The sequence below is a fragment of the Maniola jurtina genome, chromosome 15 (genome assembly GCF_905333055.1).
Source record: "Maniola jurtina chromosome 15, ilManJurt1.1, whole genome shotgun sequence".
In the NCBI taxonomy this organism is placed as follows: domain Eukaryota; kingdom Metazoa; phylum Arthropoda; class Insecta; order Lepidoptera; family Nymphalidae; genus Maniola; species Maniola jurtina.
The window spans coordinates 10,271,005-10,291,959 of NC_060043.1; the positions used below are offsets into that span (position 1 = coordinate 10,271,005).

Here is a 20,955-nt window from a genome sequence, read left to right on the forward strand (position 1 = left end):
CCCGATATTTTGCACGATAAATCAATATTTATCGTGCAAAATTACCAACTATTAGGTATAAAAATAAATAAAAATATGTTTTAGAATGTACAGGTAAAGCCCTTTAGTAATATAAGTATACTCCACTTGGTATTGTTACTTTGGAAATTGAAACACATTTTTTTTGTGATGTAACCACACATTCAGGTTTTCTTCGCAGACACGACAGACGGACAGACGGAGAGACGGACAAACAGACAGACAGACAACAAAGTGATCCTATAAGGGTTCCGTTTTTCCTTTTGAGGTGCGGAACCCTAAAAATAAACTATAAGAGCTGTAAAGTTCAAAATTAGCAATTATAGAAATCAGTTTCCGCAACGCAGAAGAATATTTCGACACCTCCCACGTAAGTTGTTGTAAGCCACAAAATTGCCATTTTGCGTTTTTTACATAACAATGTCTATTTTTATCTATTTTATATGTTCAATTAAAAAAAATCCTAAAAATGTTGTTTTTTAAAGTACTTATGAGGCGTATAATGTTGTATTTTTCAAACGAGGACGACGTAAAATATCATATCGACCTTTACAACGTTTTATGTGGGGTGAAGTCGCACGTTTGCGCCTCGTATGTAACAGATACAACAGATCACGCCGGACTTCAAATGAAATGTTTGTAACTCAAGACACTGATATGTCACGGTTGTGTTTGCATTTTTTTATTTTATTATCGTATTTTAGTAATTTAATAGTGATGCCAAGCTAAACTATTGTATAGATTACATACAACAATTTACGTCGTTGAGGACACCCAAAAACAGTATTGTATGATGACATACAACCGTTTACGTTGCAGAATTATAATAAATTTTGTGTTAAGTGATACATACAACATTTTACTTCGGCATTTATTTCTCAAAATTTTGTTGTATGATTACATACTATATTTTACGTTGCTATGACATTGTTTTTTTTCTTACATACGACATTGTATACAATAAAACTATGTTAAAATTTAGTTTGATGGCGACGTAAACCTATGATAGTCAATGAAATAACTAATCGGCTCATCATACCACTAGGTTACCATATGATTAACAAAAAAATCACTACTACAATATATTATTTCAGAGCCTACCTTTCCAATAAATAGGTTGGTAGAACCTGCCAGGTGGTGGAGTCCAATTTCTTTACGGCCTATCGTCCAAAAATAACAAATATTTTTTTATGATTTTAAAGCTCATGGCCAGAAAAAGGCCAGAAATGATACTGTAGTCTTCAGCAGATGCACCTATCTACTGGCAGATCTCTATTGTACAAATACGTGACTTATGGATCTTTAATTTCGTTTTAAAGATACCATAGAGCGGAACAGGAACTCAAAAGTATTCACGAAAGATCTGTCTACTAAACAGGGCCTGCTGATACGACAAAAAACTGACAACACCTCATTTCAGCTAAACTTGAGCTCTTGAAATAAGTGGAGAAGTTCTATACACCACAATACAAAGACTTGTTGAAGATTTGGCTAAAGATCCCAGAGCTAAATTGACGGGACACTATACCCAAGATATCCCAGATGCCAGTTTATACGAGATAAGTATGGCTCTCAAACAACTCAAGGATAAAAATTCGCTCGGTGATATCAGAATCACAGTAGAATTCCTGAAAGCGGCTGGCAAACCAGTACTTAAGGTCTTTCAGCGATTTTCCAATCCAATGCCGTAATAAATAATAAGTAGTTAATGGTTTATTTGTTGCAATGTGGGCACAAAAGGTTAGTGAATCTTATATTCAAATTAATCTAGTTCATTGCATAACGAAATTACAAAGTTACAAACATTACTCAAGAAGAGTCATAGACTCATCTCGCTGCTAAGCCATGTCTATAAGCTGTTGTTATTGTAAGTCATTATGAATCGTCACAATAATAAGTTCAATGACTTTCAGCATCCCTAACAAGCTTGGTTCTGAAAAAGCTTAAGCACTATAGATCACATTCATAAGCTGCGACATGTTATGCATAATATAACTGAAGGCTATTATAACAATCTGCCTCTTTGCTAAGCGTTTGTAAACTATAAGAAAGTTTTTGATTTGGTGGAAACTGGGGCTGTATTAAGGTTGCTATTGAGATGCTGAAACAACTGCCTGTTCATACAAATGCTGAAATAGAATCCTGTACGAAAACACCATGTCAGTCGACATATAGGACCAGACTAGGCCAGTCCAATTGCAGTGACAGAGTGCACATCGAGACGTAATTCTCTGAAACTCTTTACCGCTGCTTTGGAAGACGTCCTTATCTTTAAGCTAGGATTGGAATGAACTTGACATTAACATCAAAAGAAATTCACCTTCAATTTGTCGATAACATAGTCACTATCGCAGAAACTCTGGGAAACCTCATTAGATTTCCCAGAGTTTCTACATTTACAGCTCAATGACCTTTGCAAAGTTTCTCAACAGATGGGCCTGAAAATGAACATGAGTAAGACGAAAATTATGTCTAATTCTTATGTCTCGGCCCACCCAGTAATCGTTGAGGGCTCTGCACTCGAAATTATACAAAAGTGTGAGCCTGGAACCGGTACCTGGACCAGGTAGGTATCCGACTCGGCGGCAGCGTACGGAAACTAAATTAGTCTTCAAACAGTGCGTGTTACCAGTGATGACATATTATGGATCCGAGATAATATGGTCACATATTATAATGGAATTCATAAGAAAGTTCAGAGTCACTAAGCGGGCAATTAGAGAGCTATATTTGAAGTTTCTCTACGTGATCGAATCTGAAATGTGGATATCGGTAGGAAAATCAGAGTAACCGGCATAAATGGGTTGCGAAGCTGAAGTGTAAATGGCCGGGGCACATAATTCGAAGGACCCATAGACGTTGAGGTCCCAAGGTGCTGGAACCTCGCAGTGTAAGGCGCAGCGTTGACAGACTCCCACTAGGTGCACAGACGACATCAAACGAGTCACAAGGAGCCACTGGATTCAGGTGGTGCAAGACCGTGGCATATAGAAGTCCCTACAAGAGACCTATATCCAGTAGTGGACATCCATTGGTTGGAAATGATTGAATCCCGTTTTTTCCAGCGTAATTTGTTGTAAGTATCTTATACAACATTTTACAAAGATGAAACACGCCGTAAAATGTTGTATGAACAAAATCTCAGAAATGTGAAGTATTTCTATAAATTATCTTTCAGAATATGTTAAAGTACTGTAAACTATAACTAAATACCGAATTTCACAAAAATATATTGAAAAATGGAGCTTTAATTTCAATTTATATCTTTAAAACGCTCTACTGAAAAGTTGTAGTTTTGGGGATACAACAACTTACGTGGGAGGTGTCGATTTATTCTACACTTATAATAAAACTGTAACTGGACGATTTCTGTACATAAAAAAAATGAATTTGGAAGGTTGACTTTAAATTATAAGCAATTTGTATGTATGACGTGACGTAAGTAAACGCTCACCTTAAATGTAATTTTGTGATGTGTCGCGACGGGAAACGCCGGAAATGGATCCAACGGGAGCTAGAAAATTTTCATTTGCATACATTTCCTTCATCGACGCGGCGACGCCTTCGCTAAGCGTAGCGTTATCCAGTTTTACCCGACTCTGGCAAAGACTACGAAAAGGTTATGATTTCAGTAGTCTATCAATTGTTATTTATGTTCCACCTTAACTCCTAAGCTACTGAGCTAATTTTGATGAATAATCGTTATGAAGATTCGTTATTTTTCGACATTTTGCGCGATAAATCAAATACTATTCAGCATAAAAATAAATAAAAATCTGTTTTACAATGTACAAGTAAAGCTTTTTCATAAAATACCCGACTTTGGTATAGTTAACTTACTTTGAATTTTAACACTCATTTAAATTTTTAAAACCCCCACCCAAAAAGAGGGGTGTTATAAGTTTGACGTGTGTATCTGTGTATCTGTCTGTGATATCGTAGCTGCTAAACTAATGAACCGATTTTAATTTAGTTTTTTTTGTTTGAAAGGTGGCTTGATCGAGAGTGTTCTTAGCTATAATCGAAGAAAATCGGTTCAGCCGTTTAAGAGTTATCAGCTCTTTTCTAGTTATTACTGTAACCTTCACTTGTCGGGGGTGTTATAAATTTTTAATTTACACTTGTTATTAGTGATGTTACCACAAATTCGCGTTTTTCGGATTTTCCCCTTTACTTGGTGCTATAAAATCTACCTACAATGCCAAATTTCATGATTCTTGGTCAACGGGAAGTACTCTATAGGTTTTCTTGACAGACACGACAGACAGACGGACAGACAACAGAGTGATCCTATAAGGGTTCCGTTTTTCCTTTTGAGCTACGGAACCCTAAATAAAGTCATAGACCGAAACAGACCACGTCACGAATGACCATTTGGTAGCCAATGGTCGTCCATACGTTTTACATATTCAGGACTTACTTAACTGTTATGTAAAATAGTAGCATAATATCATCATTCATTAGTACTCATACCAACGCTGTGGCGAGACAATGTTTGCTTTTGACCCTTCTCTCCCATCGCTCCCCCGTATGTAAACAGGCCTTTGTACAGGTTTCAATGGAGCCATTATCAATGTATAAATGTAGTGTTTGCTTTCACATTACCTTTGTAATATTATGATTATTTTTTACCAGCTGCTGACCTGCCCCGGCTTCGTTTAGATGGAAAGTCACTATTTAACCCCCGACTCAAAAAGAGGGGTGTTATAAGTTTGACGTGTGTTATATCTGTGTATCTGTCTGTGGCATCGTAGCTCCTAAACTAATAAACCGATTTTAGTTTAGTTTTTTTGTTTGAAAGGTGGCTTGATCGAAAGTGTTCTTAGCTATAATCCAAGAAAATCGGTTCAGCCGTTTGAAAGTTATCAGCTCTTTTCTAGTTACTGTAACCTTCACTTGTCGGGGGTGTTGTAAATTTTTAATTTACACTTGTTTAGTACCTAAGGATCTACGTCACAAAGAAAACCTATACATATGACAAGTTCAGCGATCCAGCAAGCTACATCTCAAGTAAAAACAATTTACATCTCAAGAGATGTAAATTGTTTTTTCGTAAATGTATGTAAACTGTATTTTAATTTTATTTCTTGCGATATAAGCACAAATTTACGGTTTTTGGGTTTTTCCCTTTTACTTGTGCTAAAAGACCTACCTACCTTTCATGGTTCTAGCTGGTCAGTAGCAAGTGCCCTATAGGTTTTCTTGACAGACACGACAAACAGACGACAAAGTTATCCTTTAAAAGGTTTCCTTTTGACGTACGGAACCCTAAAAACGAACTTTATTTCTTAATTCCATGGCTAATGAAATAGTAATAAAGTTAATATAAAGGTTTACATGTACCTAATTAATATTCCCCGTAAAGTGGAAAAGTGCAAAAGTCACGCTATATCGACATCACGCAAATTGCTGCAATTCTGTTAAAGTAACAGTCCACATTTTAATTATTTTATTTTGCTAGCTCTTGTGTTCGGCTTTGGAATCCGAAATTCTAGAAGACCCATAAGAAACGCTTAAATAAGTACTCTTATGTATTCTTGGCACCATTTCACTCAGCATGATTTGTAGACAAGGCTAGATTTAAGATTTATTATTAGAATTCACGATTCTTTTCACACTATATTTCCTTTGGAAATTAATAACTTTCAAGGTAGGTACATCATAGCAGTTTTGGTTTAGCTAGTTTAGGTTGTCGAAATGATTCGTGTAGATCAAAAAGAAATCTACCGTACCGTACCGTACGTAGTTTTTACCGTACTAAAAATAGTTTTTGCTTAAAAGCTCTTAGGTTAGGTTATAAGTGGGACCGCAAAATTTTCCTCTTTTTTAATGTCCACTCTAATGACTTTATACACAACTTAAAAAGTTGCCCTAAAGACGCTTACAAAAATGTAAGTTCGATGTTGGAAAGGAGATAAATATAATATAAATACCAGTAAACGGTTCACTAAAACTTTAATTGCTCCATCACAAATACGCGACTAGAGTTAACAAAATAATAAAATATGGCAGTGATTTAGCGTTAGCTCTAAGTACTAAATTTAAGGCCTCTGAACATCAGGCTTGGCGTTGGCCAGGTTGTAGGCGATGGCCCTCGCGATGTACTCTGGGATGGGTGGGGGGACGGGAAGATGGGCACCCTGCAAAAATAGAAAGACGAAATTAGTAAACAAATTAATAATAATTTTGCGCCTACACAATGTCGCAATATTTTACCCGTAACAGGTTCTTGAGGATGCTTTTTTTTAGATATAAAACTTAAATAAACACTGCAGTGTCAGAGGACATATTAAATCCAAAAAGATGTGAGTAGGTGGAATCAACATATGGCAATATGTTTTTATTCTTAGAAACATTGTTTTATTGCCTCACGAAGGTCAGGTTGACACAATAGGAATTTCATAAGATATTTATAAGCTTTCAGACTTCTCGTATATGGCATGTCACCTTTAAATCCTACGTAATAGTGCATCAATTGACCGAGACGGAATGCTGAGCTTTTATGCAACCACATGTGGGTTCAGCATGTTATTATTGAAATATGTATATTTCTAAAGATTGAAACTATTACATTATGTTCTAAAACTTGATCAAATATCAATAGACATTTTGTAATGCCTAACCTATTTTCACAAACAATTTTAGTTTCATGTTGTTACTAATGCAAGAAAAAATCTGCAGTTTTTAACTGAAAATGATGAATGTGTTCCGTAATCTTTTTATTTGGTCTGGTGCAGTGATCCGAATCAGACCAATTAAAAGGAAATTTTACTAAAATAGGTATTTTTGTACTTTACAATCAGTGCTAAATATTTCTGTGCTTATAGATTTTTTAGAACTAGATCCGATTTCTGTCGATTGACGCAAGAAGCCTAAAATCAGGTATCGAAAGACGATCACAATTCACAAACAAAAAGCTCTTGTGGTCAATGGTATGACATCGTTCAGAACCAAGAGATCCTGTCTACGTCAATATACAAGGCTTCCGTTGAGCTATCGAGTTAGCTTAAACTATTATTTTACCTGGGGTTGGAATCCGTTCTGGTCAGCGGTGTAAGTTAGAGAGTAAATTTGACCGTCATCACCGGGGTAGGAGAATGCTCCTTCAGCTGCAATACCTTCGTCTTCCTGTAATAAAAATAACGTCTCTCAGTAATGGAGAACACGGTACAGCGAGAGATGATAATTTGTTATTCTTGATGTTCAATATTATGTAGGTATGTTCTTGGTTTTTTGCTTAATAAATTATTATTAAAAGTTTAAACAGTCAAAACAATTTAAAACATTCGATAGCATGTTGGATTTTAATGTTTTTCAATCGCGTAGTGAAAATTCGCTAGTAAAATATAGCTTCTATTGACTGTGTAAGTGTTTTAATCAGGAACAATATCAAACTTTTCAAAAACATGATGCAATTTAGAAAAAAAGCTATAAATAAAATATCTAAGGCCAAAGAAACACGCGGTCGTATAGTGTTCTTGGAATATATTTTAATTTAATTATGTATTAATATTGACCTGGTCTTGAGGAAATATCAAGGTTCAATATTTTAATTTATGAACATAATTCGGCAACTAGCTCATCTCCTTATATGTCACTAAAATTACCTGAACTTGGTACCTACTGATTGATAAATAATTCATTTCTTGGCTACTTCCCTTTAAACGTGTTATGATAATTTATATAATCTTAATTCATTTTTATTATCTTAACTCATCTCAAGTTACTTTATTGATATCCTCTTATTTGAATATTATTCCTATATGTTTTTATAAAATATTAACCTATATTTATGACACTAATTTAACCAATAATTATAAATATATTTACTTATGATCTTACGAGTGTTCTTTAAATAGTTTTTGTTGTAAAGCTATTGAATATTTTTCCCAACTTAAGTCGCGTCTAATAAAAACTGTTGTAAAAATTTTGTCTGCTTTGATTACGTCTAAAATTATCCGCATGCAAAGTTCTAATACGACATTCACTATTTTTTAACGCCCGACCCAAAAGAGGGGTGTTATAAGTTTGACGTGTGTATCTGTGTATCTGTCTGTAGCATCGTAGCTCCTAAACTAATGAACCGATTTTAATTTAGTTTTTTTTGTTTGAAAGGTAGCTTGATCGAGAGTGTTCTTAGCTATAATGGAAGAAAATCGGTTCAGCCGTTTGAAAGTTATCAGCTCTTTTCTAGGTACTGTCCTTCACTTGTCGGCGGTGTTATAAATTTTTAATTTACACTTGTTATTAGTTTGGCATGTACTACGTGTAAAGACATGTGAGCACCTAACTGATGTAATAAAATTAGAAATATAGATATAAATAAAGATAGAAATATAGCTCTATAGCTATTTACTCCGTTGCAACTTGCAAGCAACTACCAACAGACGAGCATACTAAGGTCTAGTTTTACAACCACCAGATAAACTTTATCTATATAAAGTTTATCTGGTGGTTGTAAAACTAGACCTTAGTATGCTCGTCTGTTGGTAGTTGCTTGCAAGTTGCAACGGAGTAACAGATAATCTTGAGCCTTGGTATCCACACACACACACTACAACTTTTTTAAGCAAAAAGTCTTGTCTGACGATGAGGATATAAGAAAGTTATAAATCTTACCCGTCCGACGTTCGTCAGGACACCTCGTTCTTGGGCATTGATGCCATTGCTGGTCTCATAGACGTATTGGTACTGGTCGGGGAAGACATCAGCGTCTTGTTTGAGGATAACTGCGGCGTTGTCGGCGCTGCGGAGTTGGGAGACGTCAGCGGCTGCGACGGCCACGAGGGCGAGAATTGCGAGGAAGGATTTCTGGAATACCAATAAGGATTCAACGACAAAGAAACCACGAATACGCTAGTAGCCAATCAAAAATATCTAAATGTTATACAGAAGACCCTATTATAATTAAAAGCAGGGTGGCAGGCATGTTAGAACATAGAAGGGAAGAAAATAGTTCAGTTCAAAAAACTAATAAGGATAAGATAAATCGGAGAAAAACTAGTCAGCTTATCACGTATACTTTCAATTTCATTTTTTCATACAAGGTATTATGTGAATCATAATAATATGGCGAAGAAGAATATGGAACAATGATTTTAGAATGACAAAAAAATTATAAGAACAAAACATGTTTTGATAGTTGTCATTTTTAAAATAATACAAATAAAGTAACAGCCCTTTTAGTAAAATATTAGAGCATTTGTGAGATCACAACACCATAGGTCAGTTTTTTATGGTATGCATAAAAATATAGTAGGAAAAACTGAATGACTGACATAACATCCAGCTTAGACCATTGGGTTTAGAAACTTATAATTTCGCATGTATGAAGATTTCTATAACGTAGACTTCCACAAAGAAAGTAGTTAGAGAAAAGAAGATTTTTGGACACCCCAAAATCCACGCGGGAAAGCTAGTAATTAATATTATGGAAATAGTTCAGTAAAATTCCATTAAAAAGGAACAATAGAATAGTAAAAGCTTTTGAACCAGATTTATATTTTCAACTCGTGAAAGGCGTTTGTTGAAATCTTAAAAGTTTTGCATTTAAAAAATATTGTGATAAAAACAAAGCAAGCGATAAATCAAAGCTAATTATGTTCTTTTTTACTTTTTGGTGCAAAATATAGATAGCCTGATTCGATTTTAACAAAAGGAAACTTGCAATAAAAATAGATCACTTTTTGATAAGTTAATCTAAGCTTATTGAGCCTAATAAAAGCTTATCTAGTGACCAACTCACCATGATGTGTGTCAAAGTTAACAGGCGATGTGTAACTGTGACTATAAAATAATCGCTCCGCATTTTATACTCGGACGATTCATACGATCATAGTTCTATGTATCGGCATTTGCATTATTTTGCAACAAAGAATCTTCAAAATCCGATGTGGAGTGATTTTTTTACAAGGTGAGCGCGATTTAATATTTTTTTTTAGCATGCCGTATCCATGCGGTCCTAATAAAGGTTAATAGGCAACAATTTTACTATTAAAGGAATCTATAATAATTATAAAAGGTAAAGTACCTTTTAATTATTTTTTATAGCAACAAAGAAACTCCGACATTCGATGTGCAAAGATATGGTGGTACGATTTTTTTTACAAGATGAGCGCAATTTAATTTTTTGCACGTTTTACCCATGCGGTCTCACTAAATATTAAGTTAGGTTAGGTTTTATTTAATCTGTCTATTTTGTCCTGAAATATTAAAGTAGTAATAGTCTCTGGAAAAGATAGATTAATTAATTAATTATTAATTTAATTTAAAACTTAATTTGTAAGGTGTAGTTGTTTAGTTGTTTCCAACACTTTCCGGTCCAGCAATATGAAAATAGAATCGTCGATTTCGGGTTTCGATTTTTTCTTTTATCCGTTATGATTAGATACATATACTTAGATATTATTTTGGTTAGCTAATAGGCAATGGCATATTGAATACACACCTTCATAAAATATTAAGAAGTTATACTCAGATCAATTACTTCTATAATCATTACCGATAATCATTAGAGAATATAATTATGCTCTTTTTGAAGTCCGCGAGAATTTATTCATCGTAATTTCACTCGCCTTATCAGGAATGAAAATATCGTGGAACACATGCATTATATTCTCAAAGGTGTGTGAAGTCTGCCAATCCGCACTTATTCTGCATGGTGGACTGAACTTTTCATTCTGACAGGAGGCCCAAAGTTACCAGTGGGCCGGCACGGGCGATGGGTTCAGAATTCAGATGATAGATAGATAGAAAGCTTTATTGCACACAAAACATGAAAATAACCATGACAAAATAAAGAAACTAAAAAAAAATGTATGCAAAGGTGGCCTTATTGCTCAGAGCAATCTCCAACACGCAACCTTTGGTGAAAGGAGAAACTAGGATATTTGATGATGATGATGAACTATTTTCTAATTTTCTTTAGAACAGGATACTTTTAAAATATGATTTTCTCTAAACAAACAAATTTTAAAAATTTTGATGCATAGGTATAAAAATATATGCAACGTCTACGTAGAATTACGGGTGTAAATCATAATGTCAATAGGTCACTAAAGATGGACTTGCAAAAATCTTTTCTTATAAAAACCTGTCCTATACCACACAGGTGTCTTGTGTTAGAACAAAATGTAATAGTAATTATATTAGATGACGACATTTTTACAGTATGAATAGGATCGGTAAATATTTTAAAAGCCTCACTAACTCAAAGGACAAAAACTTAATAAGTTATGAAGTAGTTGTAACACTCTTGTAACTACTGCTCTAGGACGAAAAAGGGAATAAAGGTCTTGTTTAAAAATGCTATTTTATTAATCATAACATTAAATTAATCTAGAACAATCTATCCATACTAATATTATAAAATGCGAAAGTGTGTCTGTCTGTCAGTCTGCTACCTTTTCACGGCTCAACAGTTTAACCGATTCCGACAAAAGGTACAGGGTTAGCTTATGTCCCGGAGACGGACAAAGGCTATTTTTTATCCCGGAAACTCAAAGAGTTCACATGGGATTCCCGAAAACCCATGCGTTTAACCGATTTGTATGAAAGGTAGCTTGCGTCCCTGTGATTGACATAGGCAACTTTTTATCCCGGAAAGTCAAACAGTTCCCACGGGATCTTTCAAAACCTAAATCCACGCAAACGAAGTCGCGGGCATCCTCTAGTTTTTTATAAATATAATTCAACAACAGCTTACCTACATGGTAATTATATTATGACAGTCTTGTTGTATCTGGGTCGCTTTAAGCCCTTACGCATAGTTGGGCATAGATAGGCTCAAAAAGTAATCGTTGCATTTTGGATAACCTAGTGCTACTGACATACTGTGATGTCCCGGCCACATTAACGGCCAACAACGCGACGTTCGACGGCGTTTCCCGTTAAACGTACATCTAGCCACGATCAACGTACAACGGCATTCACTGATTTGGCGTTAGACGATTTTAACGCTAATTCAATTGGCATTAGACATTAACCGTTCAAGTGTGGCCACTGGATTTAACGCGTTGATAATAGGCATAATTATGGCGTTGTTGGGTATTGACGTTAACCTTAATGTAGCCGCAACATAAAAGACAAGAATCAGCTTAGCTTAAATAAACGTATGCTATAGAAAATAACGATAAGTAATATGTTTAACCCGCATTCGGGTAAAAAGTTTTAGATACATCTTGTGCGATGGTACGTAACCCTTCGCGAGCTCGGTCGTCTCGCACTTGACCGGTTTTTATGTTTGTCCTTAGGAGACAGACAGACGACAGAAAAACTTTAAATTTATTTTTGACAAGACAAGCTAATTCTCGCTTAACAAGTTCCTTAAGAAGTAGTCGGGTTAGATAATAAATTATTATGCTGGTCGTCTTTGGCATTTACTTAAAAAAATATTCAGTTTTAAAGGAAACCTTGTAGAATTAGTTTTAATCAATCAATTAATCACGCGATCATAATTATTTATCACGTGATCATCGAAGGCAATGTTCATCGGCCATAAAAAATGGCACATGATCAAAAAGAAATTAAGTACCAAATTGTACTTAATACCGAAAAAAAAGAAATTTTTATTATAATAATAATTATTTATTTAAAAGTAAGTATTTTTCATTATTCTTAGGATTTCGTACCCAAAGTGTGCCAACAGGACCCTATCCAGCGTCTGCTGTCCATGCGTCTGTCCGTCCGTCTGTCTGTCAGCGAGCTGTATCTCGTGAACCGTACTAGGTAGAAAATTGAATTGATAGATTTTTTAGCTATTATGGCAGAAAATGTTCTTAAGCCGTAGCGCAAGACGTGTAAAAAATGCGTAGCTACCTACGCATTTTTATTACGCGTATTAGCAGGTACCTAAGACGCTCAATCAAATCATTCGCAACCCTTTGGAACACAACGTCCGTGTTCGTATGTCAAAGGATTAACAATTATTGTACTTTCATAAGCGTAAAAATCTTAGTTTTCTAAAAGAAACAATTAATTCTTTTTGTGAGGAGATCCGTGCGTTGAGGTGCCGTGAGCCAGCGATGGATTCATGATGATAATGATAAAAAAATCGAAGAAACGCAATTTTTTTTTGCCAACCAGTACGTAAATAATAGGTAATTCATGTACCTAACAGCTCGTTCACACAGGTTACGTAAGCGTAGACGTAGCGTGTACCATTGCGTTGTAATGTATGGAACTGTATGACCCTGGGCATTCTACCGCTTGCGTGGCGTGAACATTCGCGTAGACGTAATTCGTGCAGTCACTAAGTACGCACGTGTCACGTGTACGTGATTGGTGTGAACCGGCCTTAAGGCGCCATCTCCACGGGCGTAAGTATCGCAGCGATAAACTCGTCGTGCTATCAAATTCGATACAAACTCTATAGGCCCACAGGGCGATATATTGCGGCAATATAACGAGAAACTCAGGAAGAGTGGTTAAGTCTCGCGGCGATACCGCCACGTTAGCACAGTTGAGAGGCAGACCAGGCGTTGCTGTCACGTTACTCGGCGATCCGTCTGAGGTGCCGTGAGCCAGCGATGGATTCATGATGATAATGATGAAAAAAACGAAGAAGCGCAAGTTTTTTTGCCAACCCGTACGTAAATAATAGGTATTTCATGTACCTAACAGCTCGTTCACACAGGCTGCGTAAGTGTTGCGTAAGCGTAGACGTAGCGCGTACCATTGCGTCTTACCGTCTCGTGGCGTATCGTTGAGGGTCGCGACGACACGCTGCTGGCGTAATTATCGTTGTACTGTGGAGATTATCTGACAATAGTAGGACGGTCGCAATACTCTCGCCCATGGAGATGGCGCCTACGCCTAAGTAACTTGCAACTTACAAGATATTACAATATAAGTTTTTAGCTGATTAATGCGAAGTCTGCAGACCTCAATTTTTACCCAATAGGTCATTTAGCGAACTATAGCTTAAATTATGGATAAGACATCGGACGGACAGCTCTTGTAGTCGAAAACTTGTATTCTTAGCAATTAAAATTTACAATATCACAATCAATGTCCTAATTTTAGCGCTAAATTTTGGCAGCCAACTGAGATGATAATACCGATATTATCAAGCACTGAATCTGAGTGGTCTTTCACAGAGATGGCGTAGTCTATAGACTGCAGCCATATTTTTTTGGCAGATACTTTTCAAGAGATGAGAAATAGGAGCCCGCGATACTTACTATTCTAGTGAAGATCTAATGAAGATTTCTGTAGTTTGGAGGACGGAACTTCTCAACAGATATCACCTACCTAGTAGTTGGTTGGTTGGTTTTAAACATGTATTTTATTAAATTAAAAACCAGTTTTAAACAAAAAATTGTTTTTTATACTATTTTGTCCAACCCTGCTGGTAGGTCCTAATAGTTGCAATTTTAGCAAGCCGTCTTTTTTCAATAGCATAAAAGTCGGTTTAGGTATTCAAAATTATTATTAGGTGTGGCTTCGGGTCGTATTCTCTTGCATCTTTATTATTTCTTATTCATCACAAGTGTAATAAAAAACGTAACCTTTACATAATAAACGAGTTTTAGCACCCATTAGTTGATTTGCAGATATCTAGTTTTTTCTGGGATGTTGTTCAATAAATTTCCTTCATCATTTTTATTATATTTTATTAAAAAATGACTGCTCAACCATACTATTTTTTTTTAAACATTTAAAGCCAATATCACTCGGAATGATGTAAGGATACCAAGGACATCTACCCCATACATCCAGATCTGTCATTACGGTGGGACAAAGAAACTTACATACTACATACAATATGAACCCTGAAAACATTACACTTCTTTTTGGGGCACTCATTAAAAAAATATTATCAATTTTTGATTGAAAATGATTTTTTCAGATTGAAAACTTTCGCTTTCCAAGTAGTAATTTTAAATACAATTTTCTTGTTAATAAAGCGGAGCGAATTTTCCAGTTCATTCAGAATAGCCTAAAAAACTAAAACTTCAAACAAAAAGTATAACTGTATGCCCCACATTATTACAACTCGTTATTATCTTACATTTTATGACGCTTAACATAAAATAAAAACAAAAAATACGGGGGATTAAAATCAGCCATAGTCCAACAATCGTTCGCCTGGGCTGAGTGAAGTTCATTATTGTTCAATCGACGGTCATCAGTCATCCCTAGGGCTTGTAGGCGCGTTCGTTTATGGGGCATTCATGTAAAAAATATCAGAGCGTTTTCACGAAGTATACCCTCAATTTTTGACAGGAAAAGATATTTTCAGATTAAAAACTTCCATTTTCTAAGCAATAATTTTAAGTATTTTTATAAATCCAAATAGTATAATAATTTTCTTGTTAATGAAACGTAGTAAATTTTCCAGTTTTTTCTTTTTACCTATGTATTATATAGCTCCTTAGTAAAAATTAAAACAAAAAAATGGTTGTTTGCTATACTTTAATACAACTTGTTATTATCTTATATTCTACGGCACAATAACATAAACAAAATAAAAAAAGGGAGGTAAAATCGATTAGTCCAACAATCGCTCTCCTGGGCTGAGTGAAGTTCAATCGAGTCATTGTTCAATAGAGGGTCATCACCAATCAATCAATCACTAATCATGTAAAAAATATTTTCAGATTGAAAACTTCCATTTTCCAAACAACAACTTTAAGCAGGTCCAATTAGTAAGAATTTTCTTGTTGATGAAACGTTATAAGTTTTCCAGTTCTTTCCTTTTACCAATCTACTTATCTAAGTATTGTAATGCATGGTAAAAATTGAAACAAAAAATAATTGTATGTCACACTTTATTACAACTCGTTATTATCTTACATTTTACGGCGCTTAACATAAACGAAAAACAAAACAAAAACGGGGGGTAAAATCGGCTAGTCCAACAATCGTTCGCGTGGGCTTAGTATGTTCATTCGAGTCAGTTGTTCAATCGAGAGTCATCGCTTAGGGCCTGTAGACACGTTCGGCGACGCCTGCGACGCGCTCTACGGGGGCCTTGTAGTTGTTTGCGATGTAGGCAAGACTACGGGCGATTGCCTCTGGAATTGGGGGAGCGACGGGGATGTGGCTACCCTGTAAATCAAAAAAATACAAGCTTAATACTCTGTATACCAACAATCAATATCAATTCCTAAACCAAGTTATCCTATAAGGGTTCCGTTTTTCCTTTTGAGGTATGGAACCCTAAAAATGCTTCGCTTAAGTCTGGTATAGGCAGTGGCGTGCACAGAGTTCGAATCTAGGTATGGATTAGGTATTATTACAATCCATACCAATATTATAAATGCGAAAGTGTGTCTGTCTGTCTGTCTGATTTTGATGAAATTTGGTACAGACTTGGGCTACATCCCGGGGAAGGACATAGGCTACTTTTTATCCCGGAAAATCAAAGAGTTCCTGCGGGATTTAAAAAACTGAAATCCAGGCGGGCGAAGCCGCGGGCATCTTCTAGTTATTTATATATGGACAAATGTTCAGATAAAATTACGTCAATCCATTGCTCCAGTACCTACAGCGTGATCGAAGGACAAAACAAAAAATCATGCGTTCGTATACAATAGTAATTAGTAGTGAAGTGATTATAACCTATTTATATGAAAAATACAGCATGAAAATGTAAAGCTTAAAATAAAAAAAAGAGTCGAATGATCAAGCGCTCATCTGCGCTCATAAATAAAGTTAGTAAATTAAAGATATTGTTTTGAATTAAATGCCAATATACTTATACCTATGTAAACATATAACAAAAAAATCTTGAATCTCAGTAAGTAATATTAATCAGTTACCTACAGCCGAATTACGGACCTCCTAATGACCTATCATTGTAACATCCAATGATTTAAAGATCAAGGTTTCTTGTATTAAAACGAATCTTTTATATAAAAATTCCAAACGAGTATTTTCATAAACAAAATAATTTTGCGTTGTTCCACACCCATAACTTGATTTTAATTATTCTGTTAGAGCTATCGGTCGAATATTTTGAGTAGCTTTTGGATCGTTGCACTAAAATAATGGTACTGATTCTGAGTACAACAAAACTAGAGTATTCACATCCTCTTCTTACTAATGAAAAGGAAACACTTTGACAGTTTTAAATTTAATTTAGAGCTGTCAAACCTCGTGACTTTAGCTGCCAGTTGCGACTAAAATTTAAGAAGTGTAAAATTCATTTTCCGTCCTGTTTTAGCAATAATAAAAAGAAAAAGGATACAGATACTCTAAATTTAGGTTAGAGAAAGACAACAGAATCCGCGCCACTATAACACACAGAAGTTAAGACAATTTTTTAATACATATCTATGTTTTTTATCGCCTTGCGCTTGACGACAAGATCTAAATGCACGGTAATATAATATATTCTGTGTAATTTGAGAGTCTCCACTAAGACTGGCTGCTGAAACTCGGTTCATTATTATCATCAACCCAACGCTGGGTCACTACTGAGGACGGGTCACCTCTAAGAATGAGAAGAGTTTGGTAGTCTACCTTTCTGACCGTGCGGATTGGCAGACTCTACACACCTCAGACAAGCACGCTCCAACCTATGCCTCATCTTTGCTTTGTATTAGGCACTAGCCTATACAAACTTTCGCCTTTATAATATTAGTGTGATGATTGTTGTCAAGCGCAATCTTGCGATAAAAAAACACTGGCTACCGTGGCTGAAATTCAATGAGAGTCACATTTTATATCTTTGGGAATACTTACTTGGGCTACAAATCCGGCCTCGTTGGCAAAGTATGTGGTCTCGACGGGGGTGCCATCGGGAGACGTGTAACTGTAGCTGCCTCTAACTTCCATTACGGGCTCGTTCTGAAACAATTCAACATGACTTCAGCAACCGCCGAGTTTCTTGCTGGTTCTTCTCGGTAGAAACGGCATTCCGAACCAGTGGTAAATTATTTTGACGATTCATAAAGCACTTGTAAAAGTCTACTTGGATAAAAATCTATTCTATTCTATTCTACTATTAATATACGTAGCATAGCTTTTACCAGATTTGAAAAAATATCAATTGATAAAAAAATCATTTTTCAAAAGTCAAAACTTATTTTAATAACCATTACGTATTTAGGGTTCGTACTTCGTATAAATACGTTTTGGTTATTAAAATAAGTTAAAAACTATTACTCAGCTTCCGCTGTCCGTCTGTCTGTCTGTGTATCAATCTGTCAGCGGGCTGTAGGTATCTCATGAAGCATAAATAATAGGTAGAGAATTGAAGTAGTATAACAAACAATAAAAAAATGGCCGCTATCTAGCTTAAAAAAAAATTAAGAAGATTATGTAATCTTGTAAAATATTTGACTAAGAAAATTACAAAAATAAACCAATTTTTTATGCGGAAATGTTGAATTGTTTTAATAGCTCTTTGAATCTTCCAGACTCCAGATTAATTTAATCAACAGTGAATTAAAAATTAATAAACCTTCCCGTTAAATTACCTTTATTAATTTTATGATTTTGACATAATCTCAGATAGTAAGTCTATTTCAATAAATAAATAGATAAGTATTCAAAGTCAAAATATAGTATAGTAGTAAGAGGAGCTTTTTAAACTTACGTCAACGATCTTGGTGTTTCCCTCAGCGGAAGCGGAAATGCCATTGCCGGTCTCGTAGGAGTAACGGTAGGAGTTACCCTCGGGGCTGATGTCGTAGAGTGACCTGACGATGGGGACGTATTCGTCGGGTCTGACGATGTGGGACACGTCAGCGGCGACGCAGGCCACGGCGACGGTGAGAACGACTAGGAATTGCTAGAAAAAAATATCAAAAGGAGATTTTAGAAAACATTGTCTTAAGGTGCAAAGTACGGGTCTGCCCGCGAAATTTAAATTTAATTTGGTTTTTCGCAATTTGTAAACTAATATGACAAAGTAGATTTATGGCCACAGAAATCCAAATTTTATATCTATGTTTATGGCATTCTAATAGCGCCAATAGTTTATAATATATAAAAATCTTTACTTGAAAGTGTCCAGTTTAAGAAATTAGTCAGTTATTTTCGACTAATTTGTGAGTAACTCACGTCAAACTTATTATTTGACTAATTTCTTCTTCTTTACAACTTTGTTTGCAGGCAAGAGAGCCAGAAAGTCAAAACTAGGATAGGTAATTGGATTTGCCCAAAGTACCATAGGTAAGTTATTTTATAAAATATGTTGTCTCATTATACATATTTGATGTACAAATTGATACAATATTTTGAAACAATATTTTATTTTATAATAAAGTCTTAACGATTTACACTTTAATATTTTGATAGGCAAGTGAAGAACTTGTACCATTATATCTAAAATTGTTTCTTTTTTCATTATTTGATAAAATTACTTAATACAAAAGCGTAGCTTACCATATTGTAAGTGGGTTATCGAGCTGCTAAAGTGTCAGTCTGCCTGGATGATCTCCACACTGACTTTATATAGGTAATTTCTGAATGTCCAGAACCGAACTATGAATTAATTATCTCTTTTTTTGCATGAAATTCTCACGTCTGAGCAAAGAATAAATTGACAGAGGTGGCATTAATACTTAACGGATTTTGAGTGTAAGTGCCAATGCACTTGAGGACTAATTGTGATGAACTAAACTTGAGCACTTATTGAAGTGACAACTTCTTTTTTCAACGAGCAAACGAGCAGGCAGGTTTTTAGCTCCAGAGGAACTGCCAATGCGTTGCCGGCCTTTCAGGAATTTGTTGGTCCGCCCCTTGAACAACCCTATTATATGTGAGTTGGGCAATTGTGGGTTGGGTAAAAACTTCAAGGTCACATCAGCGACATGCTAATGTTAATAGTCCTCGGAGTGCCAAAAGCCTTAAAAACTACTAAAACTACTAAACTTTTGATTAATTTGAAAATCCAAACAAAACATTGTTATTTTATGGTTTTAAGTTTTCACTTCTGTCAGCAGTCCCCATTGCCTGCCAATTAGTCAATTTTGAATTAGTCATTATTAAAGCGATTTATTATTATAACGTAAAGGTCATTTAAGCCTAAACAATAAAGATTTGAAAGGAGGAACCATTGCTTGACTACATACCCTAAGAGTAAATTAAGCAAAAATTAAGAAAGTCCTTAACTAAAACTTAAATACACGCGAACGATTTTGCGGGAATAAGCTGTAGTATATTATTAAAATTCTGTAATAATATAGGTAAGTTCTAAAAGATTGATATTATTATAATTACTATTTATTAATCCAATGAACTCTCCACAAAGGATTATTAGTTTACGAATATAGAGTAGTAATATGATTTTCAAAATAGTCCTTTCAGAGACTGATAAGTTTAGGCAGAAATATTTGTCTGAATCTGAGAAATGAATAGTCTTTGGTGTGAAAAAATAGTATTATTATAATACCAGAATGTGTGATTTTTTTTTAATGTATGCGAGACGGGTCTCAAAGCTCATGTACTATGGCCGTGACTTTCTCGCAGTGTATTCGTGATCGTAACATCTCCTATTTCAACTCTTTATTGAAAATTTTCATTAAAAAATATTAAAATACTATTTATAAGTAAATTAAATTAGTTAAATACTAAGTACCAAGTAAAAAGATGAACCAAAAATAATTAAATTCACATTCATTATGTAGTTCATCGTGTTAACTTTCCAAAAAGCTTTCATCTAACAATTTACTTAATTACCTATACTTACTCGTAACTTAACTTGGTTTTACATGTCTTACAAATTTTTGTATCATGAGTGTGTAAAACATGTGGAATAATTAAATAATGATTATTTTTAATTTCTGATGGATTAAGCCTTTCATTTCAGTGTGATACCATAACTAAATGAGAATCTGGCGAATAGACTGATAAGAAGTTCAGACCATTTCCGAAGAATATGATCACTCATAATTAATGAACTAGTTTGCAGCTTGTAATCAATTGAAAATGGTTTACTTATCCATATTTTATTTTATTTTGTTTTTGAACTTTTTTCTATGCTTT

At 35.0% G+C, this 20,955-nt stretch overlaps 2 protein-coding genes across 2 annotated transcripts; both read right to left on the minus strand.

The window, feature by feature from the left end:
• Positions 1 to 5,956: 5,956 nt before the first annotated feature.
• LOC123872868 (flexible cuticle protein 12-like) lies at positions 5,957 to 9,798 on the minus strand. Its single transcript, XM_045917466.1, has 4 exons — positions 9,764 to 9,798; positions 8,638 to 8,829; positions 7,042 to 7,146; positions 5,957 to 6,158 (listed from the first exon to the last, which is right to left on the minus strand). Exons 1-4 carry the CDS (start codon positions 9,764 to 9,766, stop codon positions 6,060 to 6,062), a joined length of 399 nt encoding a protein of 132 aa, XP_045773422.1. The 5' UTR covers positions 9,767 to 9,798; the 3' UTR covers positions 5,957 to 6,059.
• Positions 9,799 to 15,774: 5,976 nt separating this feature from the next.
• LOC123872866 (larval cuticle protein LCP-17-like) lies at positions 15,775 to 19,446 on the minus strand. Its single transcript, XM_045917462.1, has 4 exons — positions 19,354 to 19,446; positions 18,563 to 18,757; positions 17,707 to 17,811; positions 15,775 to 16,068 (listed from the first exon to the last, which is right to left on the minus strand). The coding sequence occupies exons 1-4, from the start codon at positions 19,354 to 19,356 to the stop codon at positions 15,940 to 15,942; spliced, it is 432 nt and encodes a 143-aa protein (XP_045773418.1). The 5' UTR covers positions 19,357 to 19,446; the 3' UTR covers positions 15,775 to 15,939.
• Positions 19,447 to 20,955: the final 1,509 nt, after the last annotated feature.

Excerpts from the sequence above, each read along its gene's own strand:
- LOC123872866 (XM_045917462.1), bottom strand. Across the intron at positions 17,812-18,562 it reads GAAACACCAAGATCGTTGAC|AACGAGCCCGTAATGGAAGT; the intron begins GTAAGTTTAAAA and ends GAATTGTTTCAG. Across the intron at positions 16,069-17,706 it reads AGGCCGGATTTGTAGCCCAA|GGTAGCCACATCCCCGTCGC; the intron begins GTAAGTATTCCC and ends TTTGATTTACAG.
- LOC123872868 (XM_045917466.1), bottom strand. Across the intron at positions 7,147-8,637 it reads TCCTGACGAACGTCGGACGG|GAAGACGAAGGTATTGCAGC; the intron begins GTAAGATTTATA and ends TTTTTATTACAG. Across the intron at positions 6,159-7,041 it reads AGAACGGATTCCAACCCCAG|GGTGCCCATCTTCCCGTCCC; the intron begins GTAAAATAATAG and ends CTATTTTTGCAG.